Genomic DNA, 25,294 nt, shown 5'->3' with positions numbered 1-25,294 from the left:
GATAATAAATAATTATTTTATATAATAAACAAATCAAAAAATAATAAATAAATAGAAAAGAAATTGAAAAAGAAATAAATAAGGGCAAAATTGTCTTTTTATGTCCGGAGGGATGAAACTTGCAACTTTTAACGAAACAAAGGAGAGTCCGAGTTAATTTTTAAAAATAGGGACTGAACGTGTATTTTGACACCTACACAAGGGCCGATTCGTGTAATTTACTCTCAATTTTATTTAATATTTAAGAAATATCAATATCTAATAATTAATATTTAATTATGTTGTCTTTAATTGCCGTTGTATTTTTTTTTTTCAAACTTGACAATCATTAAATTTTTCCTTTTTGTTTAATTGGGATGCAATTTCAACCCATTTAATAAATAGATTGGGTTCGGTTGAGAATTATTAGTTAAACACTTGGGTTGAGATTTTCAACCTGAAAATAACCCAACCTGACTCATTGCCACAATTGGCCTACTAATCCATGTTGCAAAAATGGCTAAATGATACTAGGTCAAGTCTAGTGTGGCCTATAGACTAGTAGGGGTATACAGGGACCCAAATTGTAAAACAGTTAAAAAAAGAATTTTAAAAATGACTAATATCATAAGAAAATAGGCAAATATGACTAATGGTCATATATCAATGATTATTCCACAAAAAGTTTCTATTGAACTTGTTTGAAATATTACTAATCAATAAACAGCCCCTTGTACTGCCTTGTAGCATTGGAGACTGCACAACGGGAGTTTTGACCTTGAATCTCTGTACTTAAATGGCTTTGAACAAGATGGGCCCGCACACTTTTCCCGTGGAGGAGGGTAACTGCAATAATTCAACTTACAAAATTATAGCAACCTACTTCTATTTCTTTATCTGATTAATAGTTAAAGAAGGTTTTCCCTTTAACTTTTTCCTTCAAAATGCTTCGCCATTTCTCAAATATATTTTAAACATCATACAGCATTTTATCTAGAATTTAATGGGAAATAAAAAGTAAATAATATACCTGCAAGGCCTGGATTCAAAAATGTTTGGCAATCCAATATCATCAGAAAATGTGACAACTGTTCCAGTGGGACGAATCATCAATCTAACAGTGTTGGATGGGAGTGTTGCAGAATTTGAAGTTCTCTCCTACACCAATATAACTCCAATCAGAAAAAGAAAAAGAAAAAAAATCCACCCAATTATAAAAGAAAAACAATTGCTTAACAGTTGGTAGATCTTTTTAAAGTATAATGATGTTATAATATGTAGACAGGTATAAGATAGTAATGGTAGGCAGCAACCTGGGCTAACTCCTCTTGCCTCTGCTTCTGTTTCATTTCTCGCTTCTTTCTGCTAGAATCTTGACCCAATATTTTCCTAATGGCCTCAGCCTGTTATAATTATAAATAAATCAAAGAGAAACAAAATATGATGAGAAACAATAAGCAAATTAATTTAAAAATAAAAATGTGAATAATATAAAGAAAAGACAAACCTCGGACTCACGTGCTGCCTTTGCAGCCTGTATTTTCCTACGCTGAGCAGCCTCAGCTTTTTTAAGTTGATGTTCTACTTCAGATAGTTTTTCTTTTTGCTCTATAACAATAATATAAATAAATAAGCATTAATAACCGAATATCCCATGAAATAGAACTTGTTACATTGTACTGTGTTTAGTGTGCATTGTATTGGGACCAGGACTCCTGTCAATTAGACAAAAAGTAATATTTTTTCTCTCACCCAAAAAAGTGGGACAGAAACTCATTCTTGATCTTCCACTTTGCAAAAGACATAAATGCCCTTCTCATCCTCAAAATGTTCATCCAATCCAAATCCAGTCTTGTCCCGTGTTGTTACACGGGGCAGAAGCAGACAAGAAAAGGACAGGACAAGCTTTCCAAGGCTATTTTCCATAAAGAGGATAAGAAGGGCATTTACGTCTTTTGCAAAGACGAAAGATCGAACGGGCGTCCTTGTCTCCCCTTTTTGAGTGGGAGAAAAAATTACAACTTTTGTCCAATTGACATCAGTCCCAGTCCAACGCATACCAATAAGGGCATTCAACGTCATTTTGGATGGGATAAAAATTTGCTATTGACATTGGTCTCAGTTATAAAAAATAAAAAAAAATAAAAAAAATAAAAAAAAAAAATCTATGCTTACTTCTAGGTGGTGCAGGCGGTAAACCATTGGGGAACTCAACCACACTGGCGGCAAAGTCGCCGGAGACATCTCTGCCGGATTGAAGGGCTTTCCGGCGAGTGGTGACAGTCATTTCTCTACCAGAGTCTTCACCAGCAGACGCACGTTCTTCCCCTGTGTAATCAGTATCTTCAGATTTCAACTTTTTCTTTTCTTTTTCTACTTTTGATGACCCAAGACTTTCCATTTTAAGAACACTTGAAATCTTTCTATGCTTCTTGCTACCACCTTCGTCTTCTTCATTGACTTTTGTGGATTTCAGCTTCATCTTTGCAAGGTAACGCAACTCAGCATCATCATCATCTTCATCATTGGTATCATCTAATACGCGCTTTTTGGACACACGTTTTGTGTTGTTAACTGAATTGTGGTTTTTAGATATGCTTTCTTCTGTTGAGGGGCGTTTTGATGAAGAGGTTTTTCCAACAGAAAAACCACTTCTAGAGAAATCCTTCCATGGAATCCCTCGTAACCCACTACCTGTATCTTGAGGATTTGGATTTTCCTGTTTTCATAAAATAATCCAAGTTAATGTGTTAGGATAACATAGTGTGTGTTGAAAAGAGAACTTGTGGACTAAATGTCTAAATATTCCAAATTTATCCGATTCTTGAAGAGTGAGGTTTCATGGAATGAATTGATAATATATAAGTAGCAGTGATATAGGAACAGGGAAAGATTGAATTGAAGTCCATAAGCTTATTGAAGTAAAGTCGAATTCCATCTTGGAATTCAATTCCATAATCATTTGTAACCAAATGTGGGATTGGAATGGAATTGAATTCCAACACCAACCAAATCCCACAAAATATGGTTAGCCAAACATGTCCTTAGGATTCTAGAAAACAGAAACACACACACGAACACATACACACATACACATATACACATATAAATGAAACATTGAACAGGAATATGTGATAATTCTATAGTTAAGACACATGAATATATAAGAAGCTGTAGCATAATACCTGAGAATTCTGTTTCTGCTTTGGGCGATGCGGAGGCTTCAAACTAGAAGGTTTTGCATGTATAGTTCGTATGACACCCCCAACTTTAAGCTTTACTTTCTTCACTACATTATCAACTCCCTTTGCATCTGAATCCACATCCAATGATCCGGAATTATGACCATCATCAAACTTTGTTTCTTTATAGTTTGATGCAAAAACTTCACTAGTATCCACACCAGTGTCCTTATCATCACTACTAGTCTGCGTTTCAAGTTCAGAATTGGTGTATGAAGCCCTTGAATTGCACTGGTTCAGATTAAGTATCTTCCTATGATAACTAGTGTCGTGACCACCACTATCATCGCTTGGTCGTTTGCTTCCATTGTTTGAAGGTGGAGAAGATGACAACGGTGAGTTGTTATTCTCTGGTTGAATATCATTCCGAGGGCGTCGATCACTCCTTTTCTTCCTCATGGTTTGATTCATATCATTGAAGCTAAAACCTCCAGAACTTTCCATGGTAATAGCAAACGCTTAACGGATTCCAACTGCAGGCACACCCCAAAGTTACACGAGCAATATTAATTCATGAGCAAAAGGTGTGAAAGATATCAATAATCATACAGCTAATAGCATTACGCCTGGCCTTTTTCACTGATCAATCGTTACTCGGACAAAGGAGTTTGGTAAATTATGAAGATACACACAAAAATTGCGCAGTAATTCGTACGATTTGGGAAAAAAGATAAGATCGAAAAAAGCCCAATTCTAATAGATTCTATAAAATCAACAAGAGTGCAGCAGACATCGTGGAGCTTGATTGATTACCTTGAAAGCAGAAGACAACGGACGTCGAACGAGAGAGATAGGGTTACAGTTAGGGTTAGGGTTAGAAGGGTCTTAGAGAAAAGTTGGGCATCTGCGAAATAAGGTGTATAACTAGTAGCATCGACATAACCCGTCATCTCTTCCAATTATACGATTATACCGCCATTACCACCACCATCCCATGGATCATGGATGCCTCCGTTAACGGTGATTTTACCCATTAAGGGGTGTTTGGCAATTATATATTTAAATTTGCGTTTATGATATCTTTGTTTGTTTTTTTTTTATAAAAGGAAGAATTTTATATATGTTATTACTAAACAACAAAATATTGTATTTGTTGGGTTTAATTTTGAAATATCATATATATTTTTTAATATCATATATATTTTTCATAATTTTTTAAAATTTCTGTCCAAATCTTATTTTTTTAATATTTTCAAACATTTTATAATCTTATTTTGTAACTTAAAATCATTATAATTGTAAAAAAGAATTAAATGAACAATATTATCTGTGCTTCTTTTAATTCTTGGAAAGCCTTGAATCAGATCAAACTCACAACTGTTTATATCGTCTATCTTCGGCCATGGAAAGACCATTGTCCACCGGTTTACTTGTGACCGCCATCTCCGATGACTTCATGCGTCATCGTTCAATTGAACTCCACATGTTAGTGTCGTTCACTATTTCTACTAATTCAAGATTTTAGTTTCTCGAATCAATTCGAAATTGACGACTCTTATTCCGGTGTTAGTGATGCATTAGGATAATTGAAATTGATTATACCAAAACTCAAAGGAAAATTGCACAAATTCTCTCTGTTGGAGGTTACATTGTCATAGTGAAAAGTTGATTACTTCCTCACGATCCATTTCCTTTAGAAAAACATTTAAAAAAAAAAAAAGTTGATTATCATAGAACTAAATGGAACTTTGAAGAAGTCATCATTATATTAGATTTGATGTCATTTCATAGAACTAAATGAAACTTTGAAGTCATTTCTTGTTCGGAAAATTTCTTTTCCATAATAAGAAGGAAAAAATGGAAACATTTATGTTTCAAATAGTTGACAATAGAAAGATAAAAAAAAGGTAAAACTACTAGTTGTTTCAAGTCAAATAGATCATGCACGGCTAGAGGGATGACTATTGTACCAAATCCATGCATTTGGAAGATCGCATTATCAAATCACCGAACATTAAAAAATACCATTAAATCTACCGATAGTTGCAGAAATAATAACTTTAGTTCTTGATTCACAAACATCAACAGTTCTACGGTCCTCTCTGAAAATCCAAACCGGAAAATTTGTTTCAATTTGCTAAATAACAAGAATATCATGCGACCTTTAAATAAGTAACCGACTAAAATTGTGTTGTTTTTCTTTGAACTTTGTTACAACCAATTTTAATTCTTTTAATGCATCGCCAACGCCTGACTAAAAATCATCAATCTCGAATGAATGTGAGAAACTAAGATCTTGAGTCCGTAAAAATAATGAGAGGCGCTAAATTGTGGACTTCAGTTTGATTGGTGAATATGGGACCGAAAGAGTCATTGTAGATGGTGAACACAAGTAAACCGACCTTTACAAAGCTTCAAGATAGGCAACGTTAAGCGTGTGTTTGTTTGATCTGATTCAAGGCTTTCCAAGAGTTAAAAAAACAAGGGCAATATTGTCTGTTTAATTCTTTTTAACAATTATAATGATTTTAAGTTATAAAAAACCATTATAAAATGTTTGAAAATATATAAAAAAAAAATTGGATCTGGAAAAATATGATATTTTGAAATATTATAAAGAGTATATATGATATTTAGATATTTAGTAGGGAAAATACGATATTTAATCATTTAATAATGGTATATATGGAATTCCTCCTTTGTAAAGTATGTGTATAGACCATTGGGTATTGGGTTAGTGTTATAACACCGCAAAATTATCACCTTACATGTCACAGTATTTGGAAGTATTTTTTTTCCAATATTTTTACCGAACGAGTGCTCCATGATTTTAAATTCATTACCAGAATATTGAAAAGATCCCCTACTAATTTGATCCTCATGAAATCGTTTACCACCAAAACGAGGAGGTTTTGAAAAACTCAAACTATTCCTTCCAAGCTCCTCGTTTTGAACTTGATCCGTTGAGGGAAATAACAAAATAAGTTATTGACCAAGTCAAATCGGACTAATTTTTTATATTTTAATCTCACTCAAATGAATGGAACAAAAATGAGAATGACAAAAACTCTCTTGCCCTCATTAACCTTTTTATCGCAAACATATATAGATTATAAATTTACTAAGGTTGTCGATGAGTTTTCATTTTATCAAACATATTGTTAATATCTTGATTAGCAACATCCGCAAAAACCACTTTTTCCATATAAGCAACCAAGTTATTGTTACAAAATATAAGAAATATGTATATTAAAAGGGAAAATAGTTGTTAGTGTCTCCTTTTATTATTGCAACAAAACAAACAAATGGGTGGGACTGTTACATCTCTTCCTCACAATCTTAGCAAACTAAATATTAGGATTCTAAGACAAAAGATTTGGGGACAAACAAAGGGGTGGGGCACTAGGGCTACTACATCCTTGCCAACATATGGCTTAGAAGTTAGAATAATACAAAATATAATACAGTAAACAATAACCTGATTGCTTTGCTCAAATCTCAATTGCTCTTGATATCCCACTCCCGCTGCCAACCGCCAGGTTCAATTAAGAGAATTAGAAATTAGAAGACGACGATATTGAATCCCTTCTAATTTGGCGTTGATTTGAGCGAAAGGAATTTTGGGTTTCCGACTTCTTCAATTGGTTTGAAAAATGTGGGCTTGGGCCAGTAGAAAAACAAATTCTTTTTTTGAGAATTTGAGGGTATGGTAAGCTGTATCACATCCTCCCAATATGGATTCCAACAAATATCTCTTTCTATTTGTTGTGACATTACTACAAAGCGGCAAGTTTTCCTTTTTCGAAAGTCAAAAGATATGTAGAAAAAGAATAAGAGGATAAACACACATGGCGGGTTTGGAGCGAATCGACCTTGATCCAAACCCTTTTAACAAATTTCAAAATCTGATTCAAAACCCACTCCGTAACCCGCAAGGTTTTGGATAATCAAATTCATACATTTATCCACCAAATCAACGGATATCTAAACGCGCCCCGTAACCCATAAGCTTTTTGAATTATCAAACATAGTTTACTTAATTCATAAAATAATATTTCTTAAATAAAACAAATGTTGATTTCGAAAACACATTACGTACTCGAGGACTTCCGATTGGAATTAAAAATCACTATTGTAGTAACTTCTGATGTATTTTTTACTGTCAATTGTAGTGATAGAGAATAACAATGACAAACTATCTTTCAGTCGATGAATGAATTTATTGATTTATGAATGAAATATGATGATTACTTGATGAAATATAAATAAAATGGCATCATAATTCTTAGTAGAAGACTGGAAGTCTAGAAGTTGACTGCTTGATTCTTATGTATAAACAGTTTGGACATTGGCATTTTCCCTTTGGACTTTCGATTGGAATTAAAATTAAACTTTAAGCAATATAAAATATAAACCAATAATTCAAAAATTATACGGGGCGGGTTATAATCGGAGCGGATCAGTGATGATCCATACCCGACCCTTTTAATAAAAGAGTTAGTGGGTATGGGTCGTTAACTGGTAAACGAATCAAAAACTATGCTCCAAACTCATATAATTCTTAAGGATTTGGATCGGATCAAGGTTAAAATTCGCTCCATTGTCAGGCCTACACATATTTAAATAACCTTGGCTGGGGGCTTTAGCTTCTAAGACCAAGTCCAACGGACCGGTAAAATGGTTATATGTCGGTCTAAAAAATCTGCAACCGGCGGCTATATTTAACACCAATTTGGTGAGAATGAACAGTATCCCACCAAAATGGTGATACATTATTTATGGCCGGCAAATATATTACCTAATATAATACAGATTATATATATAAATAGTTTATTTTATCAATTAAAATTGAATGGTATAAAGACTTTTTCATCGTCGCTTCTTTCCTCTGCATGTTGAAGATGGATTACGCTTGTAGTGTGTGTATGTGTATTTGTTCTTTCAATCTTCTTCATTTTTAAGATGAAAAACATAAACGTGAATAGGAATGCTGAAATTCAAAAATGGAATTGGTGGTTTTAGTTTCTTTTTTCGTTCGTCGAACCGAAGTGTGTGTATTTGTTCTTTCATTCAGCTTGAAGAGTTGAAGTAAATGAAAATGAAATTGTGGTTTAAAAGGAATATCAAACAGCGGATGGAACTATTTCAAGAAAGACAATGATATCTATAATAATTTGATAAATAAATTATAAATAAACATAAAAAGTATTACTTTGCTGTTATTATATTGAATATATGTTTTTAATGAGATTTTTTAGTGTGTGGTTGGAGGGGAAAAAAGATTGGTGTGAAAATTATACCATTTTAGTGTTTTTTATAGTGTTAAGGTTGGAGTTGCTCTAACATGAGAGCATTATCTTACCAAATATTATTTAGATGATTAAATCAAAATAGTTTAAATAATATGCCACTATCTTATATAATTATCATTTCATGGTTAAAAGGTACTAGAAACAAATCATATGAAAATAATTATCAAGGATAATATGGTAATTTAAATATCAAAGTATATGTTCTAATTTTACCAAACATTATATAAAAACGAGTCTAATTTTGTTCGGTCATGTTACATCTAATGTTTTAATTTTACCAAACATTATATAAAAACGAATCTAATTTTTTTCTCACGTTACATCTAATGTTTTCCAGTATTATGCTCCGAACGCTACCTTATATAAATATATATTTATCTTTTCCTTGTTACAATATTTTATTTTTTATTAATAACCTTCACTGTAAAAATCTAGCCAATAATAAGAATATGGTTTTAATATCTCTTTTATAAAATATATTTATAAAATATATTTATAAAATATACGTCTAGATATAACCCAAAATTTAGTTTATTTGGATAACAAAACTACTATCAAACTGTAATTTTTTATAAAAAATAAAAAAATTTAATTAAAAAAATACATTATACCTTATTTTTCATTTCATCTTTACAATGATTAACACATATACTTTATATTAATAAATTAAGATGGTGGGTATGGACATGTGTTGACGAACCTCACTCACCAAAAATGTTGTCTAACTCATATTTCTCATTCTTGATCTCACTTTACCATCATTTTTTACCATATATCAGGATCGGAGAAAATGGAAGAAAGAGAGGAGAAAGAAGAAAGGAAGAAGGGAGAGATAAAGGGGAGAGAGAAAGAACTCGACAAGAAATAGTTGAGCTCGACTCTACCATGATGGGAACCGCGAACCAAGGGTGGTGTTCCTGTACTTGTACTTGAGGTGGCGAACCGTATGGGCTACCGCACTTCAACGCCAATGTAGCGCTTCGTCAGCCCCCCAACAATGTCATTGTGTTGTGTCATATGTATAGCAACCGGGTATCCTGCTAGAAGGACAAAATCGTAAAATTTTACCCAAATTTGCGGCTTTAATGAACTCAAAACACATTAAAGGAAAATCGAATATTTTTTGAAAACTTAATAACTTTTTTGACATTAGCCCGAGAATTAACCTCTCAACTATTTACTTGAGAACCACATTTTCAACACAACTACAAAATATACCTTGTCTTTTACTATATATAATCTTTAAATAGATATATAAAGTATGAACGCAATAATTGGTTCACCCATTTCACAAAAGATTATTTTTAAAGTAGGCTCCCATTACATCCACTTCAGCAACGGCCATACGACTAGAAAAAAGCTTCTCAAAATTTGAATTTATAACCTGCTCAACGGACAAACTTCAATCAATCCTATCTCTCCAAATTCATCTCTACCATGAAAGTCATGAAAACCCTAAAAACCCTCAAGTTCTGGTCCAAAAAGAAGAAAAAGAAAAAGATCACCAATCTCCACCACCAATCTCCGCCACCATGCTGCTGCTGCCACCACCCAGTTCAGCCTTCAGCTCCGCCCTTACCCACCTGGATAGATTACGAGGAGCAGACCTACAATCAACATCTCTTGGAATATGAGGTAAACTTCTCTGAATTTTCAGGATTGCCAGTTTCATATCAAGCTCACATTGATCCACAAGAGGATATCATCGGCAATGTTCCACCTGAACCTGTGAATCCACCATTGTCATCAGAATCTAGTGGTGGTGGAATCGGTTGTTCTTATCAGCAGTATTTGATTGAGAATCCGGTTAATATAGTTCCTGTGTTGAAATCGAGAAAAACAGAGAGATCTGCTGGTGGCGTTGGATGTGTGTTTAATATTGGTGCACATCTGTTCAGGTGCTTCTTCCCATGTTTTCGGATTAGAGATGTCTAAATTATGCATTTATTCATAGAGGTGGGTGGTTACATAAGCTTTTTTGGATCGCTATTTCAAAAAAATAAGTCTTTTTTATTATTATTATTATTATTATTATGAAGGTTGTGTTATAGATGATTAGATGTATATGCATACAAGTATAAAACCAAAAAAATAAAATTAAAAAAAATTCAAGACAGACTCAAACTCTCAACTATTGGCTTGGGCTATAAACCATTAGTAGTCTTATCTATCTTTAATTTGTTTGTTACAAATAAAATACTTGTGTGGAATGGCCTTTTTTGCTTTGACATTGCTATTCATTAGATGTGCACTCATGTTTAATATATATTTAATAACACAGTATAAAAAAACCAAAATCGAACACGTACTCAAAACCTATATATGCGTTTTGAAAAATCAACCACTTTGTTTTAAAATATTTTAGAAAAACTTTAAGGTTTCATTCAGTTTTTGTTTTAAATCCCATGATTATTGAGCAGTTTGTTGGTGAAAGATTGCATTAAGGATGTGTTCAACAAAACTAGTTGGTAGCGGATAGCGAGTACCAAGTAGCTGGTAGCGGGTAGCTTTTAATCTATCAAACAAGTAACAAAACAGTTATGGATTTTGTAAATCAAATAACTTGAATGATCTCCCTAATTTAGATGGCCAACGTGAATCAAAATTAAAATCTAACTTTTACGAAACCAAATTCACCAGATAGACTACAAATTCAACATCAAATCATAAAATCAACTACATAAAAAGGAACTTGAAACTACGAAATCAGATCTGTTAACTAAAATACAATAAATAAATACTATAAAATACTAACTAGTTGATGATTGAATTAGCATCAAAAAACTGATTTAAACTTGTGATTGAATTAGCATCAAAAAACTGCTTTAGACTTGTGATCATGGATTGTTATGTGCGATGATTTTTTTACAATTCCTAGTTTGGTCGCGGTTGTCAACAAACTCTGATAACCCGTTTCGCAAAACACTCAATTAAAACAACCTCTTTAACCAAGTTGCGAACTTATCTAACTAAAACAAGTGCTTCAATTAGAATTGACTCACTACAAAATTATCAAACGAGCAATTTGTAATTAGGTGGGAGCCGTATTAAAGCACAAACGAAACAATAAACACAATGAACCCTCACGTAAGTTTGCGGAATTTACATTATACCAACATGATTTCATAATAAAAGTTAAAACTCTATGTGGATAGCTAAAGTCCAACTAAAATTGTAACAAAGAAATTAATAAAAATTTGAAATCATACGGATAGGAGTGTATTAAATCCAAATAACAATCTCACACAACGATTTAAATAATTAAACTAATTCAAACATCAAACCCAGTAGTTTAGCCGTCTTAGGTTTAGACGTTTAAGACGGCTAAACCCCGGAAACTATATAATCGCCAAAAATAATAAACTTCCAAACCAAAATAAAATTGTTTGATGCAAAGAACCAAAAAGAAGCTTCCGGTCGTCGATCCTCCTTGCTGCTATCGTGTGTCAAGATTAACCCCTAAAAAATACGTGAGTCGTCCTCTTTATTTCTAAAAGGTCACAAGTCCCCAATTACCAATTTGGGCTTCAATCCCATGTAAATCAAAATTATAGACTTAAGGGGTTGCCATATTGCTGTGTAGGTTTAAATGGTCTTTTGGGCTGGTTTTAACGGCTAAATTGGGCTGCCAAAACAGATTTTGGGCTTAACTTAATCCACAGTGGGCTGCCAATTTATGATGTTGGGCAGAATTTTTGATGACGTTCGCCCAAAGGTGCAACAAACATAGTCCAAATCCGATCTCCGCTGTTCATATTAAAGAACTACGAGTTAGCTGGACATTGGTAAAACTTAAGCTCGATCGAACCACATTTACCCCTCGATCCTATCTCTTTACGAAGACAACACATTGCTGCCAAATTTCCAAAAAATATTTAAATCGTTTCGTTTTATTGTTTTATCGTGGATGTTGTTACGAGACTTCAAAAGTGCTTGCAAGGTCTTCTATGTGACTTCTATTGGTCCTCAAAGATGTCATTGTCCACTTATATAAGTCTGCACAAACTAAGTTTAAACGAGGAAAATAGCTCCAAACAAACAATGTAATAAAATTTATGAAATGCATGCTAAATATACACAACATATCATGAATATAATTAAGAAAATATATTAAAATGATACATGAAATCAACCTAACAAATCTCCCCAAACTTAAACATTTCTTGTCCTCAAAAAAATAACAAGTCGGGAATGAACCGTAAAGAATAAATAAATAAATAAAACTAATAATTAAATGTTTCAAAACTATGCATGGAAAACAAAACATGATCCAAATCCACAACCTCGCCCATATCAAACAGTTAAGAATATGCAAATACACCAAATGCATTGAACCAACTTAGCTTTGCTACAAATATATACATTACAAAAAATTAAGACTTAATTATTCATTATCACAACCCAACAAAATCAAAAGTTAACGACACTTCTTCGAGGTCACCAATATTGAATTAGCAATTGGAACAACATATGGTCTTACTTTCGTGAAAACATATGTGATGAAAAATATGCCCAATCATCTTCATTTTGCAAATCATAACAATGAACGAATCTAGCTATTTGTTGATCAACAACAAGTCAACAATCTTTTTCTAAAAATTATTTTCTAAAAAGTCCTTATGATTTACCCAGATTGGTTACCTGTTTTGCACCACTTACACCAGCTCAAGTCAATAACAATCAGTCCCAATGTCATAAATTCAAGTTTAAGTCCAACGATGTAACACCTGATTCAAGGTACTTTTCATTTTTTATCCTTGGTGTGTAAATAGTTTGCAAATTTGGTCCCGAGGGGGCATTTTTTCCATTTTAGGAAAAGTGGGAGTACACTGGGTGTCTCGTATGCTGCACCCAGGGGGACAAACCCTAAATTTTAGGGTTTAGACCCTATTTAAGCAACATTATGACCCATGATCCCCTCATTTCTCAGCCTCCATTACCCTTTGAGCCTCATTTCAGAACCCTAACCCCTCTAGAGAAGATTTGACCCTCTTTGTGTGTGTTTAATTGTGTGTTAGTGAGCTTTGAGGAAGAAGGGTTTTGAAGAAGGAGCTTTAACCAAAGGAGATCTTGTAGATCCATATTCTACTCATCATTTCCAGCTTCAATGAGGTATAAAGCTTGGAACTTGCTCATTGTATGCTTAGATCTAGTCTTTATGTTGTTTTGGTCACTTTTGGTCCCATGAATGAGATCTAGTGTGAATTTGTAACGCTCTAAAAATTTCAACAAATTTAAACTTTTCAAAAACAACCCAATTTCATTAAGTTGTTACAAAAGGTTTTCAATACATTTATTATCAGAGTATTCCCAGAACCATATCATAAAACATGAACATGAGGAGCGGTACGATCATACATTTGCCTTGCCACGGTCCCTGAAGTACCTGAAACATTAAACCATAACGGTAAGCCCGAAAGCTTAGTGAAATACCCCCAAAATACCAACCACATATACCATACACATAACATATCATATCATAACAGAACAGCCATGCACTTCGGGTCTACTGTGTGACTGGTCCGCCGCACCGGGCCTTCAGTCCACCTGGTCTGCCCTCCGAGTCTAGCCATATACATCAAGTCTGCAGTATGGTTGGTCCGCCTGCGTCGGGCCTTCAACCCACCTGGTCCACTCTCTGAGTCTACAGTATGACTGGTCCGCCCGCACCGGGCCTTCAGTCGGCCTGGTCCACTCCCCGAGCCTCGGCACGTCTGGTCCGCCCTCCGGGGCCTACAGCCTATCCAGACCGCTCGCTGGGCCTTCGGAATATCCGGTCCGCCCAGGGTATGTTAGCCTACAGCACAAAGCAGGACCCGCCTCAACCCAACACCAGTCAACCAACCATGTGCACATAAACATATAATCATATAGCAATTCATCACTAATCAACCGATCTAGCAGATCAAATACATAGCACACTCTAACCAGGATACCGACCTAACCGGTCACTAACATAATATCATCCTATATATCCCAGGATTCGGACCTTAACCAGGTCTCTAACATACATCATCCTAACTACCAGGATGCAAACATATAGCGAAGCAATAACATAACAACTACCCAGATTTCCATCCGATAAAGGGTCGGCCTTGGTGCCTTAGACCCTGTTGATATAGTGAGGATAACTCACCTCGCAACTGCTGACTGAAAAGATAAGATCACGCTGCTCCAACCTCCGACACGAACTCCACCACTGCTCAATACCAAATGACTGAACTCAATAAATACCAATAATTACCAAAATACCCTTGGAATTCAACTAGTCAACTCTTAGTCAAAGTCAAAGTCCTCAGTCAAAGTCAACCTTCCAATGTGACTCTACTCGCCGAGTCACCCCATCGACTCGCCGAGTCCCTATACTCAGAAACTCCCAATACACGACTCAACTCGCCGAGTCGCCCCAAGACTCGCCGAGTCCAACAAACTCTGAGTCCCTTCATGCTCAACTCACCGAGTCATCCTTCGACTCACCGATTCACAGCTCAACCAGAAAAGATTAGGACTCCACGACCAGACTCGCCGAGTTCAAGAACAGACTCGCCGAGTCCAAGGCAATCTTCAACAGACTCGCCGAGTTGTTCTTTCAACTCGTCGAGTTCCTGCCTATCTTCATCCAACTCGCCGAGTCCACCCATGCGACTCGCCGAGTATCTCCAGTTCTTAACCCATGCAGTGGCTTTTCGAGCCATGCAGGGGTTCCAATCCATATATCTACTCCTCTTCAGACCCTCCATCACGTAAAGTGGCAACCTTTACGTGAATCCAAAGAGATCTAAGCCTAAAACGCTCTAGGGCTAGGGTTTGGGACAAAGGAACTTCACCAAAAACTCTTGGGCATAGACTTTATGGCTTCTTGGATCATTACCAGCCTAGATATGAGATAGCATCCTCAGATCTAACTCCAAACTCGAGATGGACCTTATTTATGGCCCAAAACCCCACAAATGATAGATCTAGGTGCACAAAAGCTTCAAGAACAGATTATTACCTCCAATACAAGCTTCCACTGGATTAGATCTCGGATCTAAGTCCCTCCTTTGCTGTAATCCCTTTGCTCTTCAAGTTCTCTTTCAAGATCCACCTTCCAAAGCTTCAATCTCTCTATCAATAGTGATCCACTCGATTTCTAGGGCTATAGGCTCTCAAGGGTGGTAAGGAGGCTGAAGAAGGAATGTTATGTTCTTTATATAGGGGCACAACCCCCGTATTAGGGTTTTTCTCATCCCAGCACCAACTCGCCGAGTCCACCCATGCGACTCGCCGAGTTGGTCACTTTATACGTGACCCGGATCGCGACTCGACTCGCCGAGTCTATCCATCGACTCGTCGAGTCGACCTTCCTTATTTACACTAAGAACCCTGAACTTGCACTTTTGAACTCGGGGTGTTACAAAATTATTCAACTCCATAAGTTAGGAATTGTTTCTCTTGATGTTTCTGAGGTCCATAGTCCATAAAGTTGGCATCTTGATGGTTGAGGATCAACCATGCAAGTGTTTATGTCCATTTGGTGAAAGTAGGGTGCTGAATCTAAGGTTTGAGTTCATTTAAGCCATGCAAAGGTTCCAAGTTAATGACTTTATGGATTAAGACATTCTCCAGGGCTTGGATCTGAAGTTTGGACGTCTGGTTGTAAGCATTAAGTTCTTAAGGGAAAAAGAGCTAGTACGTCAGGCGTACATTGTGTGTACACATTTGAGTCTCCGATCAGGCATGCGACCTAGTATGTCAGGCGTACTTCTGGTATGTGCAAGCCTTGGGCTTTGCAGTTTGGGCCATTTTTGGATTATTAGGGTTTTGGGCCTTGGTGGGCTACTAGCCTTTATGACTTTGGGCCATTGTTAGGCTTTGGTCTTCTTGGATTTAGGTCCATATTGGGATTTAGGTAACCTTTAGGAATTGGGCCACTATTGGGCTTTTAGTGCCATTGAGTTTGGGCCTCGGATATTGGGCCAAGTGAGGAAAGGGTAAAAAGGTATTTTGCCCTGGGTGTTAGACCAATGAACTATATTCCCAGTTATGGTTTATGACCCAATTATTAATTGGGATTTTATTTGGTTGGTTAGTGCGAGGATTCTCCGGTTCAGCAGCCCAAGCATCTATTGACTAACAGCAGACTGAGGTGAAACGTTAACATAGTGTCAAAATAAAAACCAATTCACCATTGAAACAAACTAGACCATATCAAAATTTAAAACCAAAACCAAAATCGAATTGGATTTCTACATATTGCTCCTCTTGATGCAGATCTAATACATGTCGACGGAAGTGAAGAACGAAGGTGTTCGGTGGTGGCTCCGGATTGCCAGCGGCAGTGGGTAGAGGGAATCACAGAGAGTGAAACTGAGGGCTAGGTTTAGAGTGAATAGTTGATTGATGGTGGCGTTTAGGTCAGTGGCGATGGAATCGCATGTTACATGTAGAACAACATCAACCCATTGGAGGGAATCATGATGGTGGTGGAGTCTGATATCTCACCGGAAAATAGGTCATACAACTTCCTCGTCACGTAAGATGTCGTGATAAAAACCTAAAGAAAACATTCATAAGTACTGAATGTATACAAAAACAAAATTGAATTATTTTGAAACAAAAAAATATTAAGGACTAAATGTGTACAAAAATATTAAGGACTAAATGTGTACAAAATGAGAAATATATTACCCTATTAAATTATTTTTCTCGACTAATCTGGAGTAACCGGTCATAAGGACTGAATGCGTACAGTTCAACAAGTTGAAGGGGTAAATGTGGACGAAAAAAAAACTCAGTGACCAAATGTGTACAAATCAAAAAATATATTACCCTTTTAAGTCATTATCCCTTTCTAAAGATGTTTATTGGACTTGAAACTGGTGTGGCTGATAAGTAATTTCTTTTGGATAACATGGTAGTGGAGGGACCATGGGGAGCTTCCCGCCCGGCGGAACACCACACCGTCGGTGCGGGGAAGGGTGGTGCGGGAATGGGTGAGGGGAGCCTCTCCCGCGTTCTCTCTTCAGCTGTGATTGGGTGTGATTTTTTTTATTTTTTGAAATTCAACCGTTATTCAACGGTAAAAAAAAATATATATATTTTTTTTGCTGCAACGGCTAAATGGATTTAAATCCTTTTTTTTTTCTAAACCTTTTTACACACCTATAATTTTTAGGTTTAATGTAAGTTTTATTTTAATTAACGAAATGCTTTTTATTTTTAATTAAATTTTATGTTTAGTATTAATTTAAAAATTATAAATCATAAAAAAAAATTATTTAATAAAAAAAAATGAGGGAAGAGCTTCCCACCCACTCATTGGGTTTTAGGTGAGGGAAATGAGGTATGGCCCACAAAAAGTGATGGAAGCTTCCCTCTCATACCCTCCGGTCTTAGAAGAAACGGGAACCTTCTTACCCAGATCATGACCCGTATTTCTCCCCGGAAGTATATAAACAAACAGAGAAGACAATGAGCTCGTAATCATTCTTTTCTATTCTCTCATACTTCATATCAGCTAGAGTTTCTGTCTCAAGAACTAGTCCATTTAGTTTTTTTTAACAGTATGGAGAGATTTTTATAAGCACAAAACTAGCAAAAAGCTAGGAAAGAGTTAAAAGTGGAAAAAAGTTAACCAATCATTCCAAAATATGTTTTTTGACCTTCTAAATTTGAACAAGAAAAAGAATATATATGAAATGCTATCAAAAATACTAAATGCCATCCTTCCTCAACGAGCATGAAATAAAGACAATATTATTTCTGAACTTCCAAATCATCCAACAGGTCATATCACCACCACTTCAAATCTTTTTTTTTTTTTATATTAACTGCCAAGTCATTGATCCATGACATCCATTCAAATATCGAAATGGAGTTGGGAAAAGCTATATTGCACCATTTGGAAACTAAACTCCAGACGCTACTTTACAAGAAAAGAAAAAGATGCTCAATGGTTTCCACTCCGGAGTTATAAACTGGATGGATATTAGAATTCATTCTAACTTTAGTTTTTTTTAAAACTAAGTTTTTACATAGAAAATATAAGATTTTTTATATGAAAATATGTTTTTTTTCTATACATATGATTTTATAAAGAAAAAACATATTTGAAACAAATTTTTGAGAAAAAAAGTTGTAAAAAAAAAAACTAAAGTAAGGATAAATTCATAACAAAATTTTAAAATTGGACCAAAAGGGTTAATTTTGAACCAAATTTGTAATAAAACTTAAAATCTGAGCCAAAAGTGTATATTTTGGACTAATTTGTAATCTATGCCAAAAATTAATTTTTGAAAGTTGGATGATCTGTTGACCGGATAAAAGGGTTAAATTGAATACAATTACCGGTTCTTAAGACTTAATTGAATAAAAAAAATATATAATGACTAAATTGATTATGAGGTCAATATGTAAACACTTTATTGCAATTTTCCCGTTTATTTATGTATATTATTGGTGTTTACTTAGGTTGAATAGCTTGATTTATGTGACAATTGAAGAGTTTTGAACTTGGTAATTGTATCTGTATTATTGGTGTTTACTTAGGTTGAATAGTTTAGTTCCTGTTACAATTGAAGAGTTTTGAACTTGGTAATTGTGTTTGTATTATTGGTGTTTACTTAGGTTGAATAGCTTGATTCCTGTTACAGTTGAAGAGTGTTGAACTTGGTCATTGTGTCTTGATTTGTTATAATAAAGTTGGACGTCTAAAGTGTAGTTGTGAGATTCTAAAGGGCTTTAGTTGTAAAGAAGTTGTTTGAGGGTACTGAGTGAAGTTACCAGAAACCTTGAGGGCTCATCATGTACATGCTGAAGTATAGTTAGGAGATCTATCGGTCAGAATCCATGACAATTAAAAGTACAATGCTTGCAAGATTGCATGATGAAGCCCTGCGCAATGTTTTAAAAACCGGTTTTTTAGTTGAACCGGTATGGTGACCGGTTCCCGGTTCAACCGGCTTAACCGGTTCGACCGCCGGGTTAACCGGTTTCTATAATTTTCATTTTTTTTCTTATTTTTCTACCCATACATACATACATATGTCATGAATTTGACGTCTACAAGTTCAAACATTAAAAATAAAAATAAAAATAAGTTGTAGATCAATATAAATACATTAAAACAACACATAACTATAAGTTTTATATCAATTCATATACGTCCAAAAGAAAATAAAGTATAATACCGAAACAAAATATAATTTTAAATAAATATAAATGCATCAAAAAACATCATAACATTTACCATATGTTTTTATTTAGAGAAATCTAAATAAATATGAAAAAATTCACGTTTATTGTTGAAAATATTTTTTACATGTATTTTTATTTAGTTTAACCGGTTCAACCGGTTTATATTGACCGGTTCAACCGGTTTTTTCTAAAAACCGGCCGGTTCAATCCGGTTCAGAAATCGGTGTAAAATCGGAGATAGTTCAACCGCTCTCTTCTCCGGTTCCCGGTCCAACCGGTTCGACCGGCCGGTTCAAACCGGTTTTTAAAACACTAGCCCTACGTCGTACACTTTTTTTTTTTAAATCGTGAAACCATGTAATTAAATAGTAACCGGGTCACATTTAGCTCTTTTTGAAAAGATTTTACCACTTAAATTTTTTGCATCATTTATATGAAAAAAATATATATGTTATAACTTGTTTACATTAATATTTGATTTGGCATTGACAAGGCAAATGAGTAACCAATGACCACTTATCTTAAATAGTTTATGTAAACGGTTGTTAGGATTAATAATTTGGAACCCGATTCAAAGTGGTTCTTGAAGGAGAATAATTTGGAATCTATCAAAGAACACATAGAAGTAAACGTTTCAAGCCGTGTATTCCTTTTCTGTGCTAATACATATAAAGCAAGTTCTCTAAGGCAAACACTTTATGCTAATTTCAAGGTTAAAGGAATCCCCATTTTGTTCCATCGACATGAGTCTCAAATCCAATACATATGTCAAACACAATCTCAGTCTCTGTCATTTCTTAGATGCTTCTCAAATTCTCTTCCTCTTCTCCCTCATCTTATCATCACAATCACGACTTCTCCGGTTCTCTCCATGACTACTTTTACCATCACCTTCCGAATTTTTCAATTCATCGGGAGAACCTTCGGGCTCCCAACGGTCACCCATCTCAATTTTCTCTGAGAGACACCCACCACCACCCTCACGTGACCTACTCCTCCCATTCCACCGCCGCTCCACCTCGCCGGATTCTCCGTCAATCTCACCGGAGCCACCATCACGACCACGCCTTCTCGACCTCCGACGATCGGTTTTCCGTTCTTTACGTCTTTTTAACTCGGCATCATCCGATTCTTCATCGTTAGATGATTCCGAGACATTTTTCGCATGTTGTGACCTACTTTTCGTGTTTAAATGTCGTTTTTTGGTGTAAAAGTCTTCATCGCAACTACTACTACTACTACTACTACCATGAGTTCTTCTCTTGCTTTTACGATAATTACTCTCTTTGCTCCTACTATGCCTTGAGTGAGTTTGTGAACCTTCATGATGTCTCCTCAACCGATCTCCATCAGAATCGGAATTTTCGTGTTCATAATTTTTATCGCGTTCATGTTTTCTGCTCTTTCGAACGTGGTTTTCATCATGGTGTTTTCTACTTGAATTTCCATTGTGTTGATTTTTTTCAATAGACCGATACCTTTTTTCGCGATAACTGCAAACAAAAAACAAACATCAAAACCGAAACTAATTCTGTTAGAATCCACAAACGAGATATGGTTGTGGGCCCCGGTTTTCTCAAATATTTTTTAAACACTATTTATCGAGGAAGTACTTAACAAGGAAAAAGGCAAACCTGACTCTATCTGATGTAAATATGCGATGTTGGTCCCTGGGAGTTGGTTGGTGCCAGGTGTCGTCTTCTGAATAACCAAATAAAGCAATCATCTTTGTGACCCAAAATCTTGGAGGTGGTTTATCACAATCAGCCCATTCATAGTCTCCACCAGGGTTGGTGAAACAATGTAAAAAATTACAAGCAGACCCTCGAGAACATGTCTGGTAAGTAATAATAGGAAGAAAAAATGTCAACAAAAAGTAGTGATTGGTATGCTGAACAAAAGACATCAACATATTGATTAATGGAGATACCTTAAGCCTTGATTTCATGTACTCCCCACATATAGCAACCTTCCATCTTGTTAGGCTAACAAACTCACATTTAACCTATCAAAAAATCATCAATTCCAAATCAAGAAAGCAGTTGTTAAAGCAAATAAGAACTAAAACTCTAGGGCTCCATTTGTTACATGATACACAATTGGACAAGTTTTTGTAGGTCTATTTTCAAAACTAAGTGAAAGTAATTCTGACAACAAAATATGAAAAATCTGAAAAATAAAAAAATAAAAAAAAAAACCTGTTTGCTTGCAAAATAACGACCATGTACAGAATTGTAAGCCATCACAGCTGAATCCAATGACTTATATTGGATGTAAACATTTCCTCTCAAATGAAAAGAACCATTTCTACACACCTGATCACAAATAATATTTCTCATTATCAAACACTCACAAACTAAAAATCAACAATAACACTGCCTATTATCAACAAAAAGAAAAAGAATAAATAAAATCTGAAAACTATTAATATGGCGTGTAGTGTTTTCAAAAGGAAATGAATGTATAACTTATACAACAGACCTTAAAATTTATTATTTCCCCAAACTTCAAAAACTCTGTATGTACATCCTCATAAAACTCTTCATAACTGCGCCCAACCTCTTCCTCTGTATACTGTAGAGGTCAGAAAATCAATAGAGTCAATTATTCAAAATGATTAAATGTAAAAAAAAAAAAAAAATGCATACAAACACACATATAGATTAATATGCATACATACATATATGTGCATGTGTACGAGATATATATGACATGTGTGTGCAGGCATATGCATATTTTAAAAAATGAATATGCATGTGTGAATATGTATATACAGGTGTGTATAATTTCTATGCACAACGGTATATCCATCTAATATATTGGTGTATATCTATAATGTATTCATGTCTGTATACACATATAGACATTCAGACATATACATGCATGTATTCGAGATGTATGTTTGTATACATATGTAAAAGACTTATATCCTATCTACATTTGTGTATCTATATGCATATGTGTGTGGACTTTAATGGCACACATGTTTTAGCCTAATCATACTGGATTCTAAAAATCATAAGTTATTTCTTTCTAAAATGCCCTCATTCTCATCAGCTAACTCAATTTTACAATAAAATTCCATATAACTGAGAAGAGTACAGTTGAAAAGCTTAGGCACAGGAACTAAGTAGAGTCAAGAATGGCAGATAGGAAATTTGACTTCATCAAACAAACTATGGCCTGCATAACTGTTCTAAAACTAAGAAACCATAATTGTCCTTTTGGCCACAAATCTTTCTAATTGATTTGCTTAGGAAACTTGTAAGTTGTTACCTGAAAGCTATTGAAAGGATACATATACTAAAAATAGATGGCAATGTTGAAGTCATTTGTTAGCTCAAGCTTGTAGAGTACAAAATCTTCAATTGCATGACAAATATGACACCTAAAGGGGTTAAGGAGCTAGAATCCAAAGGTGCAAACAACTACACAAAATGATCTTTTCTCAAACCCCTAGAGACACTAGTTGTCAGAATATCTAAAAATTTATTATATAAGCAATTACTTGTATAATAACGTTATTACAATTAAGATATTACCATGGAAAACATATTAAAGACAAGAAAGTTTGAGAGATTGTAGGATACAAATCGCTAATAACGTTTATCTCCAATCCTCAAAAAGCCAAATTCATGAACTTCCAGTGTGGATCTTGGGAAAGATTCTGATTACATAGAGTCAAGAACAACAAGAAGAGCGGATAAAATTAAACCATAGTTTTTTTTCTAGAGGATTTCTACACCACATAATCACACACAAGTTAGTTTAGTTTTATTGGTCAATGGTTAAATGAAATCCAAATTAATAAAGCATTAATACTATCAAAATATTCATCAGGATACACGAATCACAGGCTGAACCCAACAACAGACCTCAAGTCCCTCATCTTGTTCCCAAGCAAGCCCAGGTCCATTGTACATGTTCTTGATAAGCAATGTGGTTGATTTATCAGGGTAATAATGAACCCTATTGCAACGCATACCAAACCTACATGCTCCAGTTTTAATATGAAATGGACAATGAGCTTTATCCTGCAATATTAACAAGCAAAAACTAGTTGAGTACACTATAAAAAAAAAAAAGGTAACAAAATGAAGCAACCAAAGACTGACCTGCTCTGTTCCAAAGTTTGGAACTTGCTGGGCAACAGTGTCCAGCAACTCTGTTGGAGTCATGGGTGCATTCTTGAAAGCAGCATAAGCTTCAGATTGTGGAGGAAGTGGATTTGATGTAGGTCTATCAGGATCCTGCAAAATGAAATGAGAAATTACTTAAAGAGGTTGTGTGATTGTGTGCTGTGAGAAACACTGAAAAGGCTATTAACTTGTGTACCTCTTTTTGGATAGATTGATTGGCCTCTTTCTTTTTCACCTTGACTTTGTTCTTCTTCACTATTATTTCGTTTCCTTGCCATATGATTTCAGGAGGCCCTTCCTCTATGTATTCCCATTCATCATCATCTTCATTTGAGACTTCCTCTGTTCCTTCCTGCAAAATAATGCGGGACTTTTAACAGTTGTTCACTTCAATTGGCAAGTAAATAGCAAACCAGAATTCAATTCGAAACCTTCAAATCAATTCGTTAATTTCTAACCTAAATTGGGTAGAATCAATAGATTCAAAAAAGAAGAGAGTTTAGGTAGTGTAGAGACGAACCTGTTTCAGCTTTGATTCACTTTCAACAGCATTCCTTCGCTCTTCTTCTTCTTCCTCTTCCTTCTTCTTTTGTAACTCTTCGAGAAAAATCCGCTCTCTCTCCTCAAACTCCTTTCTTTCCTTCTCTAATCTCTCTTTCTCCCTCTCTTCTTCCAGTTCAATCTTTCGTTTCACTTCGGGATCATTGAGCCGAGCTTCCTCCTCGGTGCGAGCTTTCTCCGCTAGCTCCTTCCTTATTTGCTTCCTCTTGTCTTTCTTCAACGCCTTCCGCTTCTCCTTACGGCTAACAGCTTTCGGGGATGGATTACTCTCCTCCATGTTATCCGGCGTTCCTACTTCTTGATCGTCTGTTTGGCCGGTGGTGACCGGTTCCGTCATCTTCCGAGTGTTTTTGGTTATCAATAGGGTTAACTTTCTCTTTTACCCTCGCCGGAGAGAAGGGGATAATACGACGTTTATTATTCAGATTTAAAGCTTTTTTTTTTTTTTTTCTTTTTTGATTCAGATTTAAAGCTTTTTTTTTATTCAGATTTAAAGCTTTTTTTTTATTCAGATTTAAAGCTTTTTTTTTAGGATCGGATTTGAATTTGTGGTCCTGCAACTTTTTTTTTTTTTTTTTGAGTAAATTACATGGATGGTCCTTATGGTTTGGAGTAATTTGCGCGTTTAGTCCCTAACTTATTTTTTTAACTCAGAAAGTCCCTTATATTTGTTTTTGTTACGTGTTTGGTCTCTATTGTTTGTTTTTGTTACACATTTGGTCTCTGTCTTACCTAAAAAGATTATTAATTAAATATGAAAAGATGATGGGATAGGTAAGGTAAGGTGAGGGGTGGGGTTGGGGGTGTGTTTATTTAAATAAATTAAAAATCAAGGGCAAAATAGCTTTTATAGATAAGACAGGGACCAAGCGCATAACAAAAACAAACATGTACATTAGGGACCTTCCGAGTTAAAAAAATAAGTTAGGGACCAAACGTGCAA

The 25,294-nt window shown here is 35.1% G+C and overlaps 2 protein-coding genes across 2 annotated transcripts; both read right to left on the bottom strand.

Moving 5' to 3' along the window:
• Positions 1-563: 563 nt before the first annotated feature.
• Positions 564-4,204, bottom strand: LOC145073733 (uncharacterized). Its single transcript, XM_079020240.1, has 7 exons — positions 3,975-4,204; positions 3,165-3,694; positions 2,155-2,698; positions 1,487-1,587; positions 1,293-1,382; positions 1,010-1,137; positions 564-825 (listed from the first exon to the last, which is right to left on the bottom strand). Exons 2-7 carry the CDS (start codon positions 3,663-3,665, stop codon positions 696-698), a joined length of 1,494 nt encoding a protein of 497 aa, XP_078876366.1. The 5' UTR covers positions 3,666-3,694; positions 3,975-4,204; the 3' UTR covers positions 564-695.
• Positions 4,205-20,273: 16,069 nt separating this feature from the next.
• LOC145072674 (Zinc finger C-x8-C-x5-C-x3-H type family protein) lies at positions 20,274-24,793 on the bottom strand. The gene is made up of 9 exons (XM_079019139.1): positions 24,311-24,793; positions 23,987-24,142; positions 23,767-23,901; positions 23,527-23,685; positions 22,133-22,225; positions 21,850-21,966; positions 21,582-21,656; positions 21,286-21,488; positions 20,274-21,144 (listed from the first exon to the last, which is right to left on the bottom strand). Exons 1-9 carry the CDS (start codon positions 24,686-24,688, stop codon positions 20,460-20,462), a joined length of 2,001 nt encoding a protein of 666 aa, XP_078875265.1. The 5' UTR covers positions 24,689-24,793; the 3' UTR covers positions 20,274-20,459.
• Between the last annotated feature and the right edge of the window lie 501 nt (positions 24,794-25,294).

This window comes from Lactuca serriola, chromosome 9 (genome assembly GCF_051521515.1).
Source record: "Lactuca serriola cultivar US96UC23 chromosome 9, Lser_US96UC23_V15, whole genome shotgun sequence".
Lineage (NCBI taxonomy): Eukaryota > Viridiplantae > Streptophyta > Magnoliopsida > Asterales > Asteraceae > Lactuca > Lactuca serriola.
This window is presented reverse-complemented; position numbering and strand designations above follow the sequence as displayed.